The following is a 25,562-nucleotide window of genomic DNA, read 5'->3' as shown; positions in this document are numbered from 1 at the left end:
CCCTGTCCATTTTATCAAAGTGTACAAACTGAGTATTTCATACCCTAACACCACGGATGTGTTATGCACTGGAGTTTATGTAAGGTGGTACAGTTTTCAATTTAAGAAATGTGCCCATTGGCAGGCTCTGCAGATTAGATCTTAATTAGCATTCCACACAATTGCTGTGCCCTCATCTGGACTGGTTCCATAATAAAGGTTGGAAATTAAATCTAATACCAAAATATAGTGCAGAATTGGTTTGCTTCAGACCATTAAGATCTCGATATTATCCCACCATTTTGGTAATTCACCAGGCTCTCAGTTTTTTGTCCCTTTAGGAAATACTACCCTCATTTTTGAGGAGAAATGACCTGCAACACAAAGCCACATTTTACCTGCATGATTTGAGCAGATACAACTGTCTCTCAAAAGCATTAACCATAGCAAGAGTATAATATGCATTGTCATTAAGAGGCACTTTGTGTTGCTGCTGACAGTGTGGTCCTTGTGCCCCAGTGTAGCTCAATGAGGAAAGTAACTACAAGGGTTTCAAGAGTTTGATTCCTCTGGGGTCACTGAAACTAAAAGTATATCCTCCACTACTCCAAGGCAATTTGGATGAAAGCATCCACCGCATAGCACATATTATATTTTAAGTGGAATTGAGTGGGAGAATGTGTAACCCATCAAATGTACAAGGCTTTTTGAACTACAATGAACTTCATACTCCAATATCCCTTGAAATTAATGCCGCTTACAGCGCTGCACTTTTTTCAGAGCTTCTCATAAATCTGACTGTGAAGGCAGGGTTTAAATTGAATTTGCGATGTTTGAACGTCTCATCATAACGTATCATCATCTATATTCATTCATAAGTACTAATTAATTCACAAAAACAATGGTGTAAAAAATGTCAGCTGGAAAATAGATCAAATTACAGCGCAATGTCGCGCTAACAACAGTCACTTCCGGGAAGGTAACCAGGGGTTGGTCGATATGTGAAATCAGCAAACTTGTACTGTAAACATAACTAACATTTAAAGATATGAAGTCAAACACAGTAGTCCGACCTATCTGACATTTCTGCTGTGTGTATTTAACAGCACTGGATGTATTTTGTTGCTTTGCTAGCGTTTTTAATAATCCGAATCCAACCCCTGCTGGTCGCACTAACTGCTACTTTCTTTTTCCTTTAGTTTTCTGCCCAACAGGTAACTTGAGTCCAATCTAATTTAAGTTAAAGTGTTATTATTAATGAGATAGAAAGCATAAATATGCATGTTAGTCGGTAAAAGATAAATGTAACAGAAGCAATCATGAACCTGGCAACTTTTCTGCGATAGGTTTCAACCCAAAAGATTGACTGTAAGCTCGAACGCCTAAAAAACAGCAAACTACTGGTTGAGAAGTTGACACTAAGCAGCTCTATATCAAGTACTGAACTGAGCTCCCTATTTTTGCAAGTCTGACTGTTAATACATGAGCTATTTTTTTTATTTTTTTTTATTGAGAAATTTTGGTCTTTGTCTGTTGACAGCCCTGATGTGATCCAGGACAATGCTTGTTGAGTGTTGTCAGGCCACACATAATTTGTTTGAACACAAGTCCTGTTCACATAAAAGGTGTGATAAGCCTATTAGTGCTAATGGGAGAGGCTAATGATGCATCTTTTCAGCCAAAGTTGTGCTCGGATTTATTGATCTTTTTGTGCATATGAAGTAATTTGAAACAACAGAAGCACAGAGATGCTCCACAGTAGTAAACAACGGTTAACATGATGGTAACTAATTCACAAACATACAAGTTACATTATACGGACAATTGGTCCTGTACACATTATTTAACTGGGCCCTGGATGAACTGGCATCTCATCCAGGGGTGTACCCTGGCCTTCGCCCTGTGAGAGCTGGATTTGGCCCCAGTAGCCCCGCAACCCCCCCGAAAGGGGGGATAAAAGCGGCAACACCCCGCGACCCCAATAGGGACATAGCGGACAAGAGAATGAGATGAGATGAGACATTATTTAACTAACATTATGAGGTGACCAGATTGTAAAACTTAAAGTTTAGTTGTTCTCTCTCTCATTGTCATTGTCTTATTGTTCTCTTTGCCCTTGACTGGGGCCCACAAAGTACTGTCACCGGTAAATATCACAACAGACAATCACATCAAGGAGCTTTGGCATTCACACACAAAGAGCTCTCCTGTCCCGTCTTAGCTAGTAGTGCCATCATAAATATTGATCAACAGGAGAACAAAACCCATTTTAACTTCATTTTCGGTGCTATATAAAGACTGGCATTTCTTAATAGGGTGCATTGATAAATCATTCATCTCTACGTAAAAGGGTAAGTCACTGGGATCACTGTCTGACTGAAAGCCATCAAGCACAAATTACTTTATCGAGGGACGCACAGGGCGAGGACACAAGCTGTTTGGCTGTTCCACAAGCGTCCAAAAACTCCAGCTTAGCTTGATGGGAAAAATTAAGGGGTATGAGATTATAATGCAGTGTCTATATATTTAGGAAATGACTTACCATAATGTGGATAATTAATTGAAATCAAGGTAAACAATTATGAGGTCCTTAGTCATCTGCAGATTAGAGACTGTTTGCACTTAAGATGGGAGTCAGCAATGAATAATTCATGCTGAATAATTATAAACAAAATGGAGTAGGGACGATAGAAGATTTTGTTGCACAAGGACAACGATTTCTTGTTATTTTCAAACACCACTTCAACCTTTTCTTTTACAGAAAACAGATTCAAGATGTTTCATAAGTATTTTTTGTCTGAATGCTCAAATTTGACAAATGGCCTAATGGTGACTTTATTTTGACATGACGGTAAAAAAACAGAAAAAAAATCAAAATATTTTGATTTAAAAGTGTTTTGCAGTCCATGAAGCCAGCAATGCTAACTTCACTAACCATAGTAAGTGTTAGGATTTTAGTCTCCGTGGTCAACAGCGTGTTTTCCCTCCTGGCAGAGAACTATTACCAAATTCATTTTTCTCATAGACGTAACCTTGGCTCTCTACATTCATAACAGTCCCTGAAAGCACCCAGGAAACACAGATACATTAGGGCTCTCAATTACGAGAACACATGGGTCCCTAGGGCTGAATTCCCCATTCAGTCTTCCCCCCATGCACTAACATGCCATCTAACAGCTGAGCTACGATGCTGCGCTTCTCTACACTCACTTAACATCCTGCCTGAAGACAAGATATGCCCGGTTCACATTCAGGTAATGGAATAATGTAATTTAAAGAAGAGAGAAAAACAAAAAAAAAAGAGTGTTATCTAAAGGATCTCTCAGGAACAGAGCAGTGATAGGCTGCAGTTTATACTTTCTGGTTGATTAATACGATCCTGCTGTAATAAACAACTTCCAATATTTGCGCAATATGTCCTTGTTTACTTACTTCCCCAGAGCGAAGCACTCCAGCCTGACAGTGACTCCTTTGGCAGCCAGAACAGATGTGGGGAAATGCACTTCAATTTTGGGCTCATATTCACCCATGACACCTGGAAAAGGTTAAGAAAGAGGAATTGCAGACATTACAACCAAGCAGACTGGAACAGCTACTTACTCCCCATTTCCCATCATCCTCATCTTTTCCCGCAGTGTTACACAGAGACTGGGGATGGTGATTTAAAGTAAATAGGGATGCTCACTTCCTATGGGGCAGTACCCGAGTATATACTGTAAGTAAATACTGAATAAAAGAAAAAATAAAGCAGCAAATATACATTTCCAGAGGAGTCCTGATGTATAGGCCTCTCACAATACACATGGTATATTAAATCATGCAGTGTACAGGTGGGGGACTGCACATTATGCACACCATCTGGAACATCTTTCAACTTAGTTTATTAATAGGGTTGGCGATACTGGTTTAGATCAAATACAGGAGCAATAATTTGATTTTTGATCTCAACAACAACAAAGTATATACCAGGGATGCCCCGATTTATTGGCTGAACAGTGGTATCAGCTGATATTCACATTGTCGACTGCAATCGGCAAATAAGATAACATTGACCAATGGCAGTGGCCGATGTTTATCTGTTGTGTCACATCGATTTTGAGTTTGCACATTCATGAACTATTGGCTTGTGACATCCCTGCCATCAGTTTGTAAGGCTAAGTCCTGAAAAATTATTATCACTGAGCAGCAGCCCAGTCCGACGACAAAATGTTGGCAGTGAACGTTTCAGCAAACCTACGATACATTCACATTTGTACAAAATGTGTCATATCACATTTACATTACATGTTCATGACCTGATTGACCAACAGAGAGGTGGAAGCGATGGCGGCGGATATTTAAACATATTTGTATTATTTATTTGTAGTCAGTTGGAGTACGCAGTCCTGTGAGCCAAATTCTGCATTGGTATGTGGTTTGGCATGTTGCCATCCATGCACAACCACAAAGTCTGCTGACCAGGATATGGTAGAAAAGCTCACAAACCAGGGGATCACATGAACAAACCATTGAGATGATTTACCAACAAAAGACAACAAGGAAGAAAAGTAGCGTGTTGTCCTAAATAATTGGCAATCCACTCTACAATACCAGAAACACATTGCGAAGGACACAAGTGATAACGTGTTATCAGTCTTGTTGAGTGTCACGATGACTAACACCTCCATTCTAAGTCATAGCCAGAGGACATGCTTTCTTTGTTTATTCATCTGTATGTAAGGGCGGCCATTTATATCCATTCGCCAGAACGATATGTCAGATGGCATTGAGCACATTTGGAGTTACAAAGGAAAACACCTTCATCTGCAATCTAATTACTATTATCTGCCTTATTAAATGGGAGTCAGCGACATGAATATCACATGAGCATGTTAGACTTTAGATGAATGTTAAATGCACACAGGATCATGGCATGTGAGCACCGCTGACGGGAATTGCTGCTAACAACTGCACCTTTTCTGATCCTCAACAATACAGATGCATATCATATGTGTATCAGACCATATGCACTGCTGCTCCATGTGCACTGTAACGTACATGATCAGTAAGACAAATGACCGCCATGACATTTGAGAAACCATAATTACACCTCCTACGCGTACCTGACACTTTTTATGTGATAAAATGAATGCTGCAAAGAAGGAGTGGGGTTATTGAATTGTGTCCTTCTATGAATGGAAAAGGAGTTTTATGATATTTGTTCCAAAGAACTTTTCAATTTCAATCTCATTCCCAACATTTATGGCTCCAAAGCAGCCCTTCACATATAATGAATTTGCAATATTTCATTCCCTTATGCCATAGTATATTCAATATCGTATTCAGTCTCAGTGCCTTGACTTGATAGAATTGTAAGAAATAATGTCAAGGCTTGGTGTGCTAAAACATTACAGGCCCTCATTTGTAGTTTAGGTTTATGTTTTATGTCCCAGTTTCATTTATTAATCACATAAAAATTACATTTTTCTGTTGTGCTTTGTTCTTCCGCGAAACCAATTTCAAAGTTTGATGCCTGTCTTGAAATTTACTGTGACTCCCAGCTTATAGCGTTGAAAAAGTACTTGTTTTATTGCCTCTCTGATCCAGTGACAGATAGGCGTTTTAAGGTGCCTCTCAGAAGCACTAATGCATGAGAACTTTTGAAACTCCGGTCAGAAAATAGAAAATATATAACTTCAAAAATACATGGAAGGTTTTTATGATTTAACACATTAATAGACCTTTAAAATATAGCAAAACTGTAATAAATATTTATGAATACAAATTTAAATAAAAATTTGACATTACCTTTTTATTTGTGAAATATTCATTGCCCTGCAATAGTAAAACTGTAATAGTATATTAACATTCCCCTGTGCTTTCTCTGTCTCCTTACACTTGACGGCTGCACTGGTCTCCTAATTGTGATTGGATTGTCACACCCCTGCAGTAGTCCTCATTCAGGAAGTTGCTCTGAATGCATTGATCCTCCATCTATACTGCATTAACAATGCAGCCATGTTTTATACAAGTAAAATGATCAACATCCTAACAAATGCCAGACCATTTCTGATAATGTGACTTTAATTACTGATTTGTGATGGTTAGACTTCTAAAAAAAAACATTTCTTCTAGGGGTTGATGAAGTAGTTTTACATGCAGGCAACAAAAATGTCACATTTACAATTGCTGTATGTTCTCAATAAACCAATTACGCTTAAAATACTTTTTTAAATTACATTTTTCAAAAGCTTTTTAAAAGAACAGTTCGTTCTGTAAGCTGGTACTCTTGACAGCAGAATGGGTACATTCAGGGTAAAGGGACATTATGTTTTGCCTACGCCTCTATGATGGTTATAAAAAAAACATCATGCTGACATACAATACAGCTTTGGGCCTAAAGTTCTAATGACAATTTACAATGTAGTACAGAAAACATTCCCAAATGGAGACGACATGTGTCAGCAAACATTATCTTTCACAGATATAACTGTCAGTGCAGAGGGAGAAAATGTCTTATGACAATAATAACACCACCATCACTGCAGTCCGACTGGAAGCTCTACCACTTATCTACAAGTAAAAACAAACACTGAGACTCCAATCTATCCGACAGCATAAATCTGAGCTATAAATGCAGTAACTTAAGAGATCATCATAGATGGATAATTTAAAGTTTATTGCTGCAAACATATCTTTTAAATCAGCTTCCATTAATGTTTAGTGTTTCTTTACATATTAAATGATCTGTCATACACTAGACAGGCGTAACACGAGTGAATCCCCACTGGGCCTAAGCATCTGGGATTTTTTTTTTAAATGTAACCTTATTTTCTAAACTACAGTGGGGCAGCTCGGTTGGAATCATAGATATAATGGCAACATCTGTTGGTTAAAACGTGAGCACACTATAAGAAAATGAAACCGCAGGTCTTTGCGCTCATTGTGTGTAGAGTGACGTTCAACACTTAACTCTAACAACTATCTTACCGTAGCTAGCTAGCCAAACACTCGGCAACACAGATATCTCCCTCCTGTGATATTCAGGGATAATGTGAGGCAGGAAAGGTAAAAGCCAAAATCCCTTTTTAGCCCAGCCTTGGGTCACTGAAGCGAGCGAGTCTTTGGTTAAAGCTGTTAGAACAAGAACAGCTGAGTTTCGATACTGACGCCAAACTGAAGCAAACACTGAGTCACTGTGGATGTTTGAGTAGAGACCAAACAGCTGGGAGCAACCTGTTGAGCCCGTTGATACCAGTTCAACAATAACTACGACAAAAAAACTGGTCAGGAAGAAGATAATTGCTAGGTTATGATTTGGGTATACCAGATGCTTTTTGTTAAAACATCCTCAACCTTGCATAAATTTGATGCTCATCAATGTTACTTTTCGTGAAACGACCAATCACAGTCTGAATGGGGTGGGACATTAAAAAATGTTTTCTAACAACCGGGCCAAGTTTTCTGGAGGACACCCTGACTTTGAGATTTATAGCAGTTGTCTATATGTTTATAATAAACATTATTAAATAGTGATAATTTTTTTATGATTTGCCATTTAGAAGATGGCTTATGTAAAAGTGAACCACATATCACCATACATAAAACCAGGATGTAGGATGTGAAACGTCTCAGGTGCTTTTGTTTCCTTTATCACAACAGTGTTGTTATAACTGACAAACAATAGCAAACAATGACGGCAAATACAACAAAACTGCATAACAGACTGCTTATATTCTGTTTTGGACGATCAATACAACAGAAAAAATTAAATTCTTGTAAATAATTTATTTTTTATTAACAAACACTTCAGGCATTTTAAAGTTATTGCTATCCACAACATAATATTGTGCACTTGATTCTATTTACACCAAGCAGATAAATCATAGTGAGTGCGGTTCTGATGAACTGTATGTCAGTTTAAAAACAGTGCATTAGTCCAGAGTCGGTGCTTAGCCCAGCTTTGCTCAAGGTAGATTGCGAATTGACGATCAATGGCTTCCAGCAGGGTATAATGGAGCCCAGATGCTTGTTTTGATTAAGAGACTCATGGTTGAAGCTGACAGTGGTGAGCCGCGCACGGATCCAGCTTGAACTGTCTACTGTGTAATAATCACTCTCTTTTACTCAGGCACAGATTGCAGTATCTGATTGGTTGGATTCCAATGACTGAGGGGTGTACGCAGCAGGGGGGACATTCGGATGTCTGCTGTGAGGTGTGCCAGTGCAATTTTCAGCATTTTAGACACAAATTCACAATATAGACGGCTGGTGAACACCGAGAGATTTGCAGCGCAAGAGATGCCAAGACATTCTTTGGCATAATGGACCTACAGCTGTAGAGATTTGAATTGGCCATGTTCTGTTGCTTTGCAGGTGAGTGTGCTGTCCTTCAGCCCACATGTCACCACATATCACAGTATGAATGTTGCATTTGTCTTTCATCGCTCACACTGCTGAAAAAATAACATCAGCATAAATAAATCACTGACAGCAGTGACCACACGCCCCTCTAACTGTATTTTGCATGCTGGTTAATGAGACACACAAACCAATTTCACATGGTTATGTGTTAAGTATTATGCATGTCTCTGAGGGCCACTTCATACAAGATTATGCAAATAGAGCGCAGGAATCTCGCTACATTAGAAGGAGTGCAATTCTTAAGAGGTAAAATCGTGTTGCGACATTTGGAGCAAACCTGGTCCAGAGGCACAGAGGCCCTTTCACAGCTTCACTGAGGATGTAATCTCAGTAGCTCTTTGAAACCTTGACAATGACAGGCACCTGTGTGAAGTGATGGACGTTTCCCTGTGTAGTCAGATGTAAAAAAGCCTGTAGGTGAAACCCACACCTGAAACCAACAAACAGCTCCACAGCATGGCTCCTGAGAGGCTAGTACAAAAGAGCAAAATCCCATCCACAGCAAGGGCCATTGATTCAGTTAATTTTATGCCGGAAAATGATTTCCCTCATGGCCAGTTTCACCAAAGCACATTGTGAGTGAAGAAGGCTCCCCACACTAATGTTAAAGCATTGCTCACTATCTATTTACGCTGCGTATGGAATTCATAATGCTCTCCACTAACACGAGTGCTCAGTGGAAAGCAGAAGCCCACCCAACTTTTATTAACCTATCTGATCTCAAAATTTTTCTCCGGACACATTATAATATAATAAAATCCACCAGCAGAATATAAAACATGCTTTTAGATTTTCATCTGTGCTAAACAAGTTCAGAGGGAGGACGCACTGTAGTCCATCTAAAAATAAATCACAGAAACACAAATCAAAACATTTTTATACTTTCAAATAAAACGAGAGACGTCCCTGCAACACTCTGTATGGTTTATCGAATAAAATCCATTAGGTTTGTCTGCAGAGGGCATTCATACAAATCAGGGACTATCATGTGTGAGAGGTGTTATAAATCTGAGAGGGCTCACCATCGGTTTTCAGCGTTAGAGGTGTTGGAGGGCTCAGAACCCGAGCGTTCGTCGCCGTGTTCTTCACCAGACAGATGTAACTTCCTACGTCAGAGGGTTGCACCTTCGAGATGTACAGGTTTCCCGTCTCCTGGGAGATGAAGCGCCGACTGTCCTCAGCAACAAAGGAGGGGAACTCGTTGAACACCCAGCTGTATATGATCTCTGAAAAAGTAACAGAGAATATACAGATGAGAAAAAAGATGCAGCACGTATTGTTGTGCCTATGTCTACATCCTGGGCATTATAGGTACATATCTCTATCCGGAGAAATCTCGGCAAGCCTAGTTTTTATTAAAGACACAGGAAAAACTGCAACTTTCTATAATAATAATAGTCTTATTAGTCAATCCTTGTGGAATATAAGATATGAAGTAGTATTTTTTGTTCACTGAGTTTGTGGCAAAGTATGAACACATAAAAGGTTTCTCTGGTCTCACTGTGTAAATGACAGTGCCCCTGAAAAGGTCTAGTTGAAAAGGACGCTCCCCAAACCTGCTGTACTCACAGTTCATCATCAAATTTGCATGCACTCTTTCTCGTAAACACGCTCACAGAAGGTCTTTGCCATCATCTGCGTCATCCTCTTTCTCACATCTAGTTGTGTCTCCTTCACTGACTGCAGACACCTCCTGTAACATTAGCGTCCTGGCTATCGTTTGCCACTTCAACCTGGCTGGGAGCAGCTTTCTGAGCTGACTGAAAAAAGTTGGTCATTATATCATTATTTGCGTCTAAAGCCCTTGCCAGCTCCCTCTGATTCTTTTTCTTTATTTTCTGGCACATCGATTTATGTGCAGGTCCTGGCATTGTGAGGATTTTCACCCCAGCATTAGGTAGTAGCTTAGTTTAGTAAATCTCTCCGGTCTTTTGACATTGCTAAAAAATAAATAAAAAAAGACTCATGCCATTTTCAGGAGACAAGGTTTTCATAATGAAACATGCTACAATACTAAAGCAATAAAAATCAAAATGTTAATTTTGTTGTTTAAATAAGTAATGGGTGGTATTTTGGTGATGAATCTGATAATTACTGGCTGCCATAGGCCCACCTAGCAGCTGAGCCCCATGCTTGCCCCCTTATGAGCGGCTCTATTCACCGTACAAGAAAGTGCATCTGATATATCATGCTGAGTATTGCAATGCTCTGAAATGAAGTCATGGTTTGTCGCATGCTGCCATTAGAGTGCTATGTATTCTGTTTCGACCAGGTTTCAGTCAAACAACAAGAACTGAGAAAATTATTAACCACCTATAATTGAACACACCATTGATATTGCCACCACTGTTATTCACTTCTCAATACATAAGACTCAACAATAATTAAATTAATTTAAAGAAGAAGATAATGGGAATGTAAAGCAACAAATAATCTGCTTGCTCATCAGTATAAAATGAGTGTGAGTCTATATAAAGTCTGGATAAATAATCACATTTAGCCCCTAAAGATGAAAAAATAACAATGGAACGGGGTCTTAATGAGCCTGTTGTTTGCAGCGAGGTTATTTTAATTAATTGGTGATACCATCAGAAAGGTAAAACTGGCGTATGATAACTGGGAATCCAGTATGGACTGAATCCAGTGAGCTCTGTTGTGTGTTTGTGCGCAGAAAATAATTTCTCTGACTGAATGACTAATAATCTCTGAAAGATTATGAAGCTATTTGCATCTAGGTTGAATCTTTTATATTTTATTCATGAATAACAGTGTGTGATAAAAGTGCAGACTTGGCAGCACAGATGTGCTCGCGTCTTTAGTATTCTTCACAATGCATGCTGATATACAAGAGAAAATTGTTCAAAAAGAAAGATTACACAATTGCTTAGAACAAATTATGTGGGTTTGCAGGAAAAAAGCCAAAAAGTAGAGATGAGCCAGAAGTAGTTTGCAAATGGAACCTGAATAGGAAAAAGGGAATAAAGTGGATGTACGGACGGACTGTGACTCTGATAAACATAAAGCAGACTTTGACAACATGCTGTTTGCTGTGTGTCTATTGTGCACAGTTCTACAGATGCACATCCATCATTATATTAAAAAGAGATATATCTATCGAACTCAAGGTCGAATGAATCTATTCAGCGTTACCTAAGAATACTTCACAGCTCTTTGATTCTGCATCCATAATCTGTCTGTTCTTGAGAAAAAAGAGACGGCTTTATTTTCTTTAGACTATCAGTGTCATCTTGGTAAATAATGAATAACTGCCGTTACAAAGGACTTCAGATCTGAAAGATCTGAACTCAATTCAACAGTTGAAGTGAGCTCAGAGTGGCTACAATAAGAAAACTGAATCACAGATGAGTCACCAAAAGAAAATGTTGGCAGTTTACGTTTCTGCCAACCATGGATACATCGCTACGGGTCATATCACCTTCAGCTGTAAGCAACTGTACTCTGAAAACATATTAAAGCAAACATACAATCTTTATTACAAACAATAATAAACAAAAACACCTGAGTTCTAATACGTTTTATTCAAATGTCATCGTACCTTAGCTTCATAAAGGTAAAACACTATCTACCAAAGACACATAAAAGCTGAGCACAAGCGCTCAAAGCCATGAAATGGAAAATAATAAACTTTTCACGTCTCAGTGATTCCAAATTATTTTCAGTCATGAGACCTATCTCATTTAAGTTGCACTTTAATGTCTTTGAATCCTACCGCAACCACTTCAACCCAAACATTGTTCAACACTCCCTACACAATCTGAATTTCAATGGTGACACGCTCTGACTCACCCAGGCATTCATCACACCAGCAAATTTCATGGCTGTGGCATTTAAAAAAAAAAAAAAAAAAAAGATTGTTTTAGTTGTTGGAGATCATTTTTCATTTTATGTCAACAATGTTGAAGAAATACATTATAATCATACCTGTTGTGTATTTGAGCATAAGCTGTAAACATGAAAAATAAGCACAAAAATAAAGACTCAACAGCCTGCTGAGGCCGGCCTGCCATGTACTTATATATAAGAAGTCAATATTATAAAAATCTGTATGAGACAAAGCTGGCTGAAGCAACGTTACCTTTCTGAAGTCATAGGATTACTATAAGACCACAGTTTGTATGGATAAATATCCCTGTTAACCAAGGTTGCCTTCTCAATTACTCTGGATTCCACTGAGGTTACACTTTGTGAAAGGGAACAGGAGAGCTTCCAAAACCTTTGATCGAAATTTGGTTTTAAGCATCACTTTGTAGAGCTGATCATGTGTGTCTTTTCTTATTTGTTTACCCTCTTTGGTTCATAAATGCTGATTTGAAAACCTCTGTCACATTTAATTTAGCCTTTTCATTCAGAGAACAAAAGCAAGAATGCAAATGTTAAAAGTATTGCAGCTACTCACTGCGGTGTTACACCACACCAGACTTTTAGTATTGAGGTTATTTAATGGTGTCTGACATAAAGTCCCACTGTTCTACATTGCATCTTTAACGCTTGAGTGGTTTAATAACATATTTATGTAACATGTTCTGTATTGATCCAGCATGCGGGTCTTACAACATGTCATCGTGATTGAAATCTGGGTCAATTTTACAGCTTATGGCAGCAAGAATGTAACAAACCTTATATGACAGAAAATCATTACTTCCATTATGCTGAGCTCGCGCCATAACATCATCTCCAGTGTTTGATTCAATTGTTTTTATGCCAATCACGCTTTTAACCGTTCAAGTGTAAACAGTGGTATGTAGCGGGGGTTTGACCTGTAAATGCAGTGTAAAAAAATAACACACCTACTTCTGGAGGGATCGCAACAATTGTGCCGTGATCAGTGGAAAACCATGAGGATGAGAATCACCTACACCACTCACTTTCATCCGTCAATCATTAAGCATTGTTAATCATCAATTGTGTCTCTTAAATCAGCCATACTGTCACTGACTGTCTGGTCCGCTATCGTATCATTGGAAATGGCAGCCAGAAATGGAAGCGGGTGCTGAAGAGCACTTGGCAAACATTCCCATGGGTGCAGTGCAGCGGTACGACAGAGCTGATGCAAACAGAAAGCCTGGATGATTCATGGCTCACATAAGAGCTTACATTAGGAGGACAACTGCAGAGAGGAATATTCAAGATACACCATTAAAGAGCGGTGTCTATGCTTTTTCTATGTGAAATAATTGGCTGCGTAACATTTCTTTTCATTTCTAATGATCCAGCAAATTTGATCTCTGAGAATCTGTGCTCCGGCTCTGCTGTCGCTCTAACTTATCACATTATTTGAACAGCATGGATGGATGGACAGGAGAGCGGACGGGTAGAGAAACTAACCATCAAAACACAATGCAATAAATAAATAAATAATGGGAACAATCATTCACCTTGGCACAGTAATAACTGCGTGTTGTCATAGGGATCGTGATGAATAGTGATGAGTTTATTGACAATCCTAAAAGTAGTGAGGAGACAAGAACATTCCTTACATCTGTGACTGAAGGTCGAAACTCTTACCTGGTGAATGAGGAGGTGGGGCACACATGAGGACCACACCTTGGCCTTCACGCACTGAAACGCCACCTCTGCTCTTTCCACTGAAAGCGCGGAGATCTGGAAAAGTACACAAAGACAATCTCTCAGCAAAGCGGTCAAATATACCACAGTTTTCTGCCATTTTTGAGATGGCGAGAACGTTTATTTTGTCCTTACAGCCAATTTTCTACATCTTCAAATGATTCAGGAATATAAAACAGGACAAAAAGCATCAACAGACTTGAATTTTGTGTTGCATAAGAACATTATTTTGTCCATTGTTTGATTTTAAATGGTTGTGCTTTGGGTTTGTGTTCAACACATTTCCTGCAAAGTGATTAACCTTAACGGTGGTTAAGAAATGGTTGAGGTCGAGATGCTGCGTTGAGATGATGCATTCTGCCGTCCAAAGGCTAACTGCAGTGCTTACACTTTTAGTGATAGTTAAGTTAAATACACTTCCAGTGGTTCATTTGTAGAACTGGTGTCTTGAGAAGAGAATTACTGCAAACCGAATGAAATTTAGATATTTTCTCAGTTAACATTTGCAGAGCCGTCACGCTGTTTGGAAGTATCAATTTTAATGAATATACGCACTAGAATTAAATAAACGATTACATTAAATCATTCCTGATATGATACCACTTTTTCTAAACAAAACTTGACATTTTTGTTGAATATACTAATGTGGCAGGTTTTGTTTTCCCCTGGCTGTAAAGTGGCAGTAAAACAAAGCAGGTTTCATCTGAAATCCCAGAACTGCAGCCTTCTTGAACCAAAAACTGTCTGCTTAATTTCTGGCTGAAGCAAAGCCAAAGTGTGGAAATCAAGCGACAGGCTGCTGACCCAGGGCGGGTCTCTGTGTCTCCACCACTTTCATTTCATCACTTTGAGGGGCACTGTTTACCATTACCCTGGAACTGTTGGATAATTATGCCTCCGAGGTACTCGTGGAACCTGTATTTCGTCTAAATTTCTGGCACATTTAATAATGATCATAGTTCACGGCCCTCATCTTAAAATGTAGCACAAAGTCAATTTCCTGTCAAAATGCATTTCCGTATTTTTCAAAACACCAGTGTGGTCTCCTTTTCCTCCCCATGAAAGCACTGAGTTGTATTTTATTTTGGTCACGGAACTATTTCAAACCATTTTTTATCAAAAGAAAAGACGATAAAAGTACACAAAAAATGTGCAAAACAAAAGATTGATTTAAATCATTTAAAAGTCTAAATATTTAATGTGTGATGCTGCACTTTTTCTCAGTAGAATCACCCAGGAGAGAAATACAACCTGGTTTGAAAGCATCCAATCCACAACACAAATCAATCTCCTATGCCGACCACTCCCTGTGCTTCACACAAGGCCGATCCAACACTGAACAGAGTTTATCAGCTCGAGACAATGTGCAACTTGGAAGGTAAAATGTCTGAAATGCAAATGAGTGTAGATACCTTGAATGGCTTCCAATGTTATCTAAAATCAACTATGATTGACTGAAACTTTTACCTGAAATTGATTTCCCCACAGATTGGACTGTCAATTCAATGTTATTTTTCCTTTATTCAAACTGGGGGCTGCTGGATTGTCCGTATTGTGATGTGTTTCTATATTGATCCAAGACTTGTTATTTTGCGATTGTACTTATCTTGGACTGCTATGCAAGTGAAACTTAATCCAATCATCTTGGACCATTTTCTATGTGTGACTAGTGCTGATTTATTTACTTTAACAATGTGCCACCAGAGCACAGAGATCGAGAGCCGCTGATTGTCACCATGTTCACTATTGATTCACCAGCAGCTGCTACCACTCTGACATTATTGTCAGTGTAGCTGCCGTCTTCTTCTGCTTCCTTTTGAATCCAAACATCAGAACAACATAAATAATAAGTTATCATGGATCTATGTTCTCTAATGAAGCTTTAATCCTCAGTCAAAAATCATGCCAATAACTTATTCTAAATATATGTTATTTTGATTTGAGTTTTGCAAATGTCCAACTTCAGAAAACCAGACACTTTTTTCAACTGAATAAGGGGATAGAAATACTTTGATCCAGATTTAATTAATATTTTTCTTGCAAATCATTTCACTGTGATTAAAAGAGCATCTGTCAGCTCCAGTGGATTTTTGTCTTACTATTTAATAAAACTGTCCAATAAAACTATTCAAGTGTAAATTATATCATCGCTTTAAATAAAACATACAAAAAAAGGTGGAAACTAAATAGGCAGAATTTACCCTTTACTGCATGTCGTTCACTGGAGTGGACGGATGTGTTTTCATTTAGAGGAAAAAATGTAAATGAAAAATGTAAATTCTGGATTAAAACTATTTTCGAACACCTTGCTTAGTTGAAAAATATAGTACTTGGTGTCTCCTCTTTCTTCTGCCATTTTGAACTTATAATGCTGCGTCCAACAAGAGTTACAAAGACATTAATCAAATGGAATTATGGACAAGGCTTTGGGGGACAAGAGAGTTAAAAATGGCTTCCAAATATCTGTCCACTGTAGATGACAACATGCGTGAGAGGGTTCATGAGAAAATGGGCATTAGATTTGCTTTATAGACTTTTCCTTTTTGATAAAGAGGGTAAGTAATGAAATAAATGTGTGAGTAAATAGGTAATTAAACAAATACCGAGAGAAACATCTACTGTCTGAGGACCAAAGTACAACAATAGTAATTGCTAACCTAAAACACAACTGTTGTATTCATCAGAAACCAGTAGTGTTTCTGCAGATATCCCTTTCCCTTTGATTCAAACAAGGCTACATATTGTGGAAACTCAATTCTTCTCATACTTCTTCATCCTCTAAGTGAAAGCAATTTTCATCTTTATGTGATTTCCATGATCATATTCTATAGAAGCAACTGCTACACGTATAGGATGATAACAATTCAACCGACAGTACGGTATATCCAGTTTGAGCGACCCATTACACTTGTTGAAAACAGGCAGTAATGGGGGAGGTCTTTCCTGGGAAACATCTCCAGGCACATGAGAAATTATACATTTTATATTTCAGGCTACAGCAACACGGGTTGTTGGGAATAAATAAGTCATGTTTAGCGGAAATAGCGGACAAGAAAAACAGAGAAAGAAAAAAAAAAAAGCCACCGACATGAATATACAATTCTATATGATTGCCATGCGAAAAGTGCATTATAGAAGAAACAGAGCGATATTCACCAAACATGCAAATATAAAACAAACAAACAAAGACTAAGCTGGTGTTTCAAAAATAAGATATACATGTAAGAAGCATTCATATGTTACGGAACCAGGAGATGAGGTTCTCATGAAACTTCCAATGACCTATCATTTCCCTTTGGAAACCGCAGTTATGTAAGTGAATCAATATTAATGACTTTTTAATAATGTAAAAACAGCGCAGCCATTAAAGAATCTTCAAAAACTACAAGTCAACATATGTCCATATAAATGTTTAAAATCCAGAAACACAGTGATGTAATTTGCAGCAAGCACAGGAGCAGGTGCTCAATGCAAATTAGTTATTTCAAGATCAGTATGAATTCAATCAATGGGCATTAACGACTGATCATTTCAGATTTGTAGAACATTTTAGAGTGGGGCGTGCGTGTGGGTCTTCCAATGCTCGATTCAAAGCATCCCGTTAATTTCATTACTACTGTACTGCTCAGAGTGGCTCGATACCTGAGCCTCAGCCAGACTCACGTCTGCAGAGAGGGAAGAACTCTTTGGGGAGAAAGATCAGAGGCCTCCTTTCTGCCTGCTGCCTTCAAAGTCACGGCTGAAAAACAGCCCAAGTGTGAGTTCAGCAGCTCAGAATTTCAAAACAAAGAGAGAAAAAGCATCCTACTGAAACATTGCAGGAGCACGGTATACGACCAGTGGATAGAATATGGCAAGCTTTTGACTGAACCTTTCCTCATGCACTTTGACTGGTCTGTTCTACCTCTTCCCTGACTCCCTGCATGAAGCAGGGCTGTGCTCTGTTCGCCAGCTTGACTTAACAACCCTGTGGACCAGAGGGTAAAGTGGAGTGGAACAGGCAGTTTCAACCTTTGGCAAGATTTAGCGTGCCCTCTTTGAAATTATAACAGGTAGTTTGTATTTTGGAGAATAATGTTAACCATTTAAAACCAAAGGAGCCTGCTGACTGCATGTGATGTCTCACTGTGCACTGATTGTGTAACGCAAGATAATTAAGTTCATTCTATTCTAAGTATTAAAAGCAGGTAATTATTTCTTTAAAACACTCAGCTAATGTGGAAAAGAATAGCACCTGTGTATCAGAACTAGTTAAAGTGGTCAACAACTGTGTCAGTGCATGAAACTGTGCAGAGGCAACATGAAAAGAGGGGAAAAAGTTGAGCTCCACGCTGAGTGATAAATGCCCACCATTTGTTATGCTGAAAGAGAGAGGGAAGGTTCTGCATCCCAATGTGTGCTGCAGGGCACCTCTCTTTGTTTCTGTGGCTAGCCTTTTGAAGGGTCGCATTTTAAAGAAATGTAGGCTGGGAACGAGACATTACACATTGATGCTGCTGAATATTTCATCTGCAAAAAAACATCAAGACAAAGTCACACGAATGTGTCGCTTTATATGCAAAACAGCCTCTGATGAAATTAAAAGAAAAACACATTTGGTGAGGGGATGAAATGACTGGATCCATTTTCTGAACACAGCTTGGTGAAATTCAGGTGGCTGCGACATCTATTGAACTTTAATGTCAAGTTAAGCTCACTGATCTTTAACATTCATAATACCTATTGTCTAAACAATAACACTTTAATAATGAGGATACAAATTTAAGCCTAACTTTCATATTGTGTTGATTCTAGCAGCTCCTGTGGACAAAAGTGGTATGAGCACACTGTCTCCTGAGGGAAATTTTTCTTTTATACACAGCCGTTTCAGGATGCAGGACAATGAGATTATATATCTGTGGCTATGGAAGATTAATAACTGTAATATGACGATGGTGAAAAAAAAAGGAAAACTTGTTTTGGCGTCTGTACTGTAGCTACTTTCCTCAGACCCCTCAGTGGATCCTCAGCACTCTGCCATTATTATAATTTAGTTTTATGACTTATCCAACCCTGATACGCTGGAATCCAACCCAGACATTAGTATTACACTGAGACTGTTTCATAACCAGTTATAAGTTCATTTAAGTATGTTTAAGTAACACTGAACTAATGCATTATGCATAATAATTGAATGCATTCATTAATGCAGGATTTAACCTAAATCCCTGCTCACCATTAACAAATTATGAAGTCACTATCATTGAATGTGATTAGTTCACACTTAATAGATCTTTAATTAAGGAAAGGTAATTCACAGTTTCACATAACTGAGTAGCTCGATTCCAGTTACATTTAACTTCAGACCCATGTATTTTCGCAGCCTTTCTGAAAGCAGTGCCTGTTTTCATAGAAATATGATGAATATCAAACTGGTCATCAGATGCAAACAGTTACATATATAAATAAAAAAAACCTTTATCATGCTGAAATCCAGCTAAATCAAAGCATATCGATTAATGTATAGACTGCGAATTAACATTGCTTAGCTGATGATCTAAGTGTGAACTAATCAGGTAAAGTCATAGTAACCTGATCATTTGTTAACGGTGAGCAGAACTCATGACACATCCTGCATTAATTCAGGCACTAAATCATCATGAGTGATGAACTAGTGCATCATCGCTTACTTTTTGTAACCTTCTTATAAAGTATTTCCATCTAAACTATACCCACACATAGAACAAATAATGCTTTCAGTGTTTCTTTAAATTTATGTTGATACTATGTGTATACTGTGTTTGCAAAAAATAATTATTTTTCACACATGGACATTTCTTCAGGTCTAACCACAACAACAGCTGGTGAGATGTGGGATTTGTTGCTGACTCAGTAGTAGAAGTAAGATAGTCACACATGTTTATTCAATGAGTGATACTTTCAGGGCCGTGGCTCCAAACCCCCCAGGCCACAGAGAATATGCTTCTGTGCTGCACTGCAAGAAATGCTGTGATTTGGCAAAAAGAGTTGAATAGTAATGGAAGAATTTGACTCGATTATGAGCTATTTTTTCTTTAATACTTAGAAAACCTGGCACAGTCTGTCTGTGCAGCATCTTTCCACATTACACCCTGTCACGCCCCTCAGCAACAGGATACTGACTGATCCGTCTGTTATTGGAACTAGAAAATCCAATTTTGTGTAAAGGTGCTTAGGCGAAGCTGATGTGTGATAAACAAGTGGCCATCATCTCAGCTGACACACCTGCCAATCAACCAAAAATCATCCCAGACATGTCCGCTGCGTAAGCCTTAATATTCTTGATGACTTCATTCAGTTTTAACATTTCTGCCAAGGCACATATTAGAACAACCGCAATTAGCCAAATAAAAACCACGTTTTTTTTAAAGTGCTAGACCAGGGGCTCTCAAACATAATGCTAAAAGGTTCACAGCTGATTCTTATTCAAGGTTAGAAGTCCTTAACGATCAGTGATAATGAAATAACATTTAATAAACCCACTTAGAACCTAAAGCAACACACATTAAAGTGTAAGACAGAGTCAGAATAGCTCAATTCAGGTTAAATCAGTAAGACTATATTAATCCATTCATTTACAATTTAATCAGCTGATGATGGGCACTCACTCTTTCAGTGAAACCAACCTGATTCACCACGATTTAAATCAGCCAATCATATTGTTGCTGTCAAACTTTAAATTTGACAGCAACAACATGACTGGCTGTGCTACTCTCTACTGTTGTCAGCTGTCATTTCAGTGTGAATCATTGCGATCCTCCTCCACATTCACCTCCAATTTATCATGTCCACTGCCCAGGTTGAGTTCATCAGAGTTCCACCTCATCACATCCGGATCTCCAACCATTCATCTTCATCCCATCACCACCGCCAGTGTCCAGGCTGCACCAGGGAGCAGCCTGGACACCTCACCTCCTCTCTTAAAATTGAATGGATGTCCCGATGGGGCATTATCGCTAAAGACTCATATTTCTCATCGGATTTTGTACGTGACAATACATTTTTTTTTTATTATTTACTCTTTTGATTGAAATGACAACATGTTACTACATGTTACTAACACATTCTCAAATATTCACATATTTAAAGTGTGATGTGAATATGTGAACTCAGTCAACATTGCTATAACAATGATGTAGGATTAAAGCTACATTCATACAGGACAGGATCTATGAATGATCTCCAGCTCACTGTGTTTTCTACGCCACTAACAATCTATTGTTCAACATAAAATTAATTTCAGAATAGAAAATATTACACCTCATTATGAATTATTGTACTCATACCTCGAGGTATGGGCTGGGTCCGGACTGACTTGTTGACAGATGTAGACAGACATTCAGCTTTGTGAAGCCCAGCCCTAGACTAAGATACTTGTGTAGTTATGTTGGTTGCTGCTCAGCCGACGGTTGTTGAAATGGGATATTATACCTTTCAATATGAAGTCATTCTTTACAAGCATGAGGTTTGAGCTTTAATCCTTTAAATGTTGTAAAACAGTAAAATATTCAGCGGGACAAATCAGGGCAATTATTTGCACTATATGCGACATCTCTGGCACCATTAGTGTTGTTATAAGTGGGACAGAATGAAGCACAACTGTAGTCATCATAGTAAAACAGATAAGGAAGTGAGAGGCTCCTACAGAAACTCAAACTTCAATAGATAAAATGAACAAGAAAGACAGAAAATTGCAAAGCTCCACACTGATTCCATTAAACAAAATCTTTGGCAAAAGACTAGAATCTTACATATTGGCAAAGTCAATCTGATGGATAATATAGTACCAAGCAAATGCACGGTATATGGAAAACTAAAAATAGCTGCTGATGTCTCAGCTTGAAGCTTAGACTAATAGATGAGTGCCTACATGTTACATTGCTCATCTCAGGCGAGTTCAAGTTTTCAGAAAAAAAAGATCAAACACATTTTCTTCTTATACTGATTTAAGACTCAAGTGGAGAGAGAGGAGGAGGAGGAGGAAACGATCTGGACAGTCGAGAGGACAGATGAGGGTTGAGGTGCAGCTTCTGTCCCTCAGAAACTAGCAGCGTTTTCTTTTTTCAAGCGTGTCTGTGCTTTACCATCTGGGCAGTTCTGCCTGCCAATGCATTCTGGCTTATATTTAATTTAGGACAGGTCTTCTTCTGACTTCTGTTCACTTTTTCTGCTAACGCTTATATATACTGAACAAACAAAAGAAAAGGCTAAAAAGAAAAAAACTTGGCCTGTTGGCCTGCAGAAAATAGTGCTTTTATGAAACAGAACTCCATTCCTTTTTTTCTGTCTACATTCTTTCAGGCTAATATAGCCATTTGTTTCCTGAGTAATTTCTGTAACAACTGTAAGTTCCCATAACAACACATGAGACCGTGTACTTTACTTTCTAGCAACAGCTCAGTGAGTGAGGCCGGTAATATCCCCGTAGACGTGCCAAAAAGGGCATTATGGTCATTGCTCCCGAGGAAACTGCAGAGAAAACCAACAATGCATTTTCCTCTGAGCATAGTGCCCCTGGCCTCTGTGCGCGTGCTTCCTCTGCTTGTGATGATGTTTTGGAGTTAGTCCAGGGGATTACAGGGGGAAGAAATGTGCTTTTTGCTCTCATTTACCATTGAGACATGGCATTTGAGGGCGCATACCCTGTTAGCAGAGCAACTCAACAGTATCAGATGGAGCCGGTGGGAACCAAACTCAGCAACAAAACCGTACTGAAGACAGCGTAGTGTTTATTTACCCCTGGAACCAAACAGGGCTATTTTGACTCACAGAGACAGAGAGCTTGAAGCTAATTATTTGGTTCATAGGAGAGTCGTGTTCGTCACCCCCCAAGGTTGGATTTTTTTTTTCCAATGCATACAGAGATTCATCCTGCTGTACAGTTTAAGTGTATATCATATTTATTATTGAGCATGTAGTAAAGATGTTTAAATGGATAAATAAAAAGTCTACTTACATGCAAACTGTAGAAGAGCATCACGACTTAGGACGGTCCCAAAGCTGTTTTCTGCTTTACACTGGTACTTTCCATAGTCAGTAATCTCACTTGCATTAGTAATAATGAAGTTTCCATCGATGAAGCTGTAGCGATAATCCGCCTCCGCATCCACTTCGGTCCAATTGACGTACCAACTGATAAATATAAGAAGAATAGCAGATTTTTAATAAATCTGATGAAAGACGAGCTAATGAGCTGTGAAATTAGGACTGCAATTAGGACAGAGACAAATATATGTCACACCTGTACGTGGGTGGTGGATTCCCCCGTGCTTCACAGTGCATCACCACTTTCTTTTCATCAGAGTCCAAAGGAAAAATAACATCGTCTGGCTCCTGCATGAAAACGGGCCCAAACTCTTCACTTTCTATGAGGGGAAAAAAAAAAAGAGACAAAAACATGATTGACTGCAATTATCACAGTATGAGCACTCATCTGCTTTAAGGTCCAATTACTTTCTCTACTACTCTCAGTTTGATTGGTGCAAGTGTATATTATAGGAAACAAGAGAAATTGAAGATGTACAACTCCGTAGTGTAATGGAATTATAGACAACAAAATAGACAGTGACAATAACGAGCATGGCATCCTGCAGTACACAACTGATTGTTTGACAGGTGAGAACACAATTGTAATATATTGTATAACTGATCTGGTTGTTCAACATGACGAAGGCCTTGTCAAGTGTTTTAAAGGAAAGGTAAGAACTTCCCCAGTTACAAGTCATCCTTTGTGATCATTCATTGAACCTGGTTGGACATGATTCGTATGGTGAATAGACCACAATGTCCAAACAAAGTTGCCTAGTGATATACAACCACACTGGATGAGTGAAAACATTAGTAAAACACTGTTAGAACGTTTGTTCCAACACACCATTTGTCACTGATCTATTTCTGACCTTTTACAGAGTAATTTTCACCATCCTGCTGCTGAAAATAGGCAATTTTTTTATTGTCAGGGCAGAAATGTAACAACAACACAATCCTTCCTTTTTTCTGTCAGTCCTCTAACATTGTTTACTATCCTCCTAATAGTCTGTGTCAGGCTTCTGTTCTTTAAAAACAAGTTTTACAGGCAAAATTACAAGAAGAAAAAATAACATTATGGTAAACATGTTCGCCACAAAACAGGGCTCCAACTGGGATTCAGATATTGGATATTACTTGCTGTAGGTAGCTCTTATCTATGGGCATTAATATGCTTGCACTCAACTGCAGTACACAAACGAATGCAATAAAACAGACAGACTATTGTGTCTACATGACAACAACAGTTTGTTTCAAATGCATATGTCACAGCTGAGAGGGTTTTAATTCTAAGAATCATTAATCTTAGTATATAACCGCACCAGAAAATTGTCACCCGCACTGTAGCCACATCACAGGGCGCTCATGTCATGGCATAGTGCAAGTTTAAAGTACAGTTTGACATTTGAGTGTCATTAAGGTGCAATTTACTACTGAGTGCTCTGTATTTAGTGTACAAAAGAACAATGTTCATGCAGTTCTTTTGTCTGTCAGTAAAAGGCATGGCTCTGTATGTAGTATGTTTTGGAGAAGATTTATAATGTCACTACCCAGATGAACGGAGGGAGAGTGGCCTATAAAAATCACTGTCAACATCAATCAGTTTGTTACATCGATATATATTAAAACATCTCTGTGAGAAGTGTAACTATATCATTGAAAGATGTCTGACTGGTGTGCTACCAGACGTTGCAGTAACATTTATTTAATAAGTAATAGTATATTGCAATTTTGCACGAAAGGCGCCATATAAATAAAGTTAAATTGAATTGAATAGGGGGTTCTTGCCAAAGCGCATTTGCAAACCCTGTCCCTGATTAATTTTTCTATTTAAATGAGGTCACTAGATATCATCTTTAACATTACATTAGTTAAGTACATAATAAACAGTGACATTATCATACATGTGGGATGGTCATAAAAAATAAATATATAAATTATATACAGTATATGAAATATATGAAATATAAATTACAATATTTACATCATATTACAATCATTTTCACTCACTGGTGCATGATTAGTGATTGCAGGTTTGGTTTCAGCCAGTTTGCATTTTTATTAAAATGTCTTTTAACTGATCATTGAGATGATTGACCGAAAGAAGTTGTGTGCTGCAAAACTCATTCATGGAAAGGTTGGATTACAAATGTTTTTTTGAAGTTACATTTATGAAATGCTATTTAATGCCGACAAACACGACTATGTTTGAATGACACTATGTTTAAGTGGCACTGTTTCTTGATCAAGTCGCTCCTGTTGGTGAATTAAAGTGGCTCTTATGTAAGATTTGAACTCCTTGGCACAAATGCGCCCACATATCAATATACATGCTGTAGTATTTTCTGCGTGACAGTCCTTGTTGCACTTCCCGTCTGTTCCTTCAGAGTGCTCGCCTCTTTGATCCAGCCCCGTGTTAACACAGGAGTGATGCACTTACCGTCGGGGGTTTTCTAGGTATATTGCATCAGACTCTACAAGTTAAAGCTGAATCGTGTGATCTTTAGAAGAACCGTTTCTCTATGAGATTAATTCAGGAGAGATGTAAA

The 25,562-nt window shown here is 38.4% G+C and overlaps 1 protein-coding gene across 3 annotated transcripts in view; it reads right to left on the bottom strand.

The window, feature by feature from the left end:
- Positions 1-25,562, bottom strand: part of cntn5 (contactin 5) — a 105,532-nt gene that overhangs the window by 33,767 nt on the left and 46,203 nt on the right. For all 3 annotated transcript variants that reach the window (XM_084350613.1, XM_084350614.1, XM_084350615.1), the window contains exons 4-8: positions 23,228-23,351; positions 22,943-23,118; positions 13,909-14,004; positions 9,405-9,608; positions 3,412-3,514 (exon numbers count right to left, since the gene is read on the bottom strand). In XM_084350613.1, the coding sequence (XP_084206739.1) occupies positions 3,412-3,514; positions 9,405-9,608; positions 13,909-14,004; positions 22,943-23,118; positions 23,228-23,351 (703 nt within the window). The remainder of the gene's footprint in view (positions 1-3,411; positions 3,515-9,404; positions 9,609-13,908; positions 14,005-22,942; positions 23,119-23,227; positions 23,352-25,562) is intronic.

This window comes from Pagrus pagrus, assembly GCF_965226575.1.
Source record: "Pagrus pagrus genome assembly, chromosome: 4".
Lineage (NCBI taxonomy): Eukaryota > Metazoa > Chordata > Actinopteri > Spariformes > Sparidae > Pagrus > Pagrus pagrus.
The sequence above is the reverse complement of the archived record's forward strand: the minus strand, read 5'-3'. Positions and strand labels throughout refer to the sequence as shown.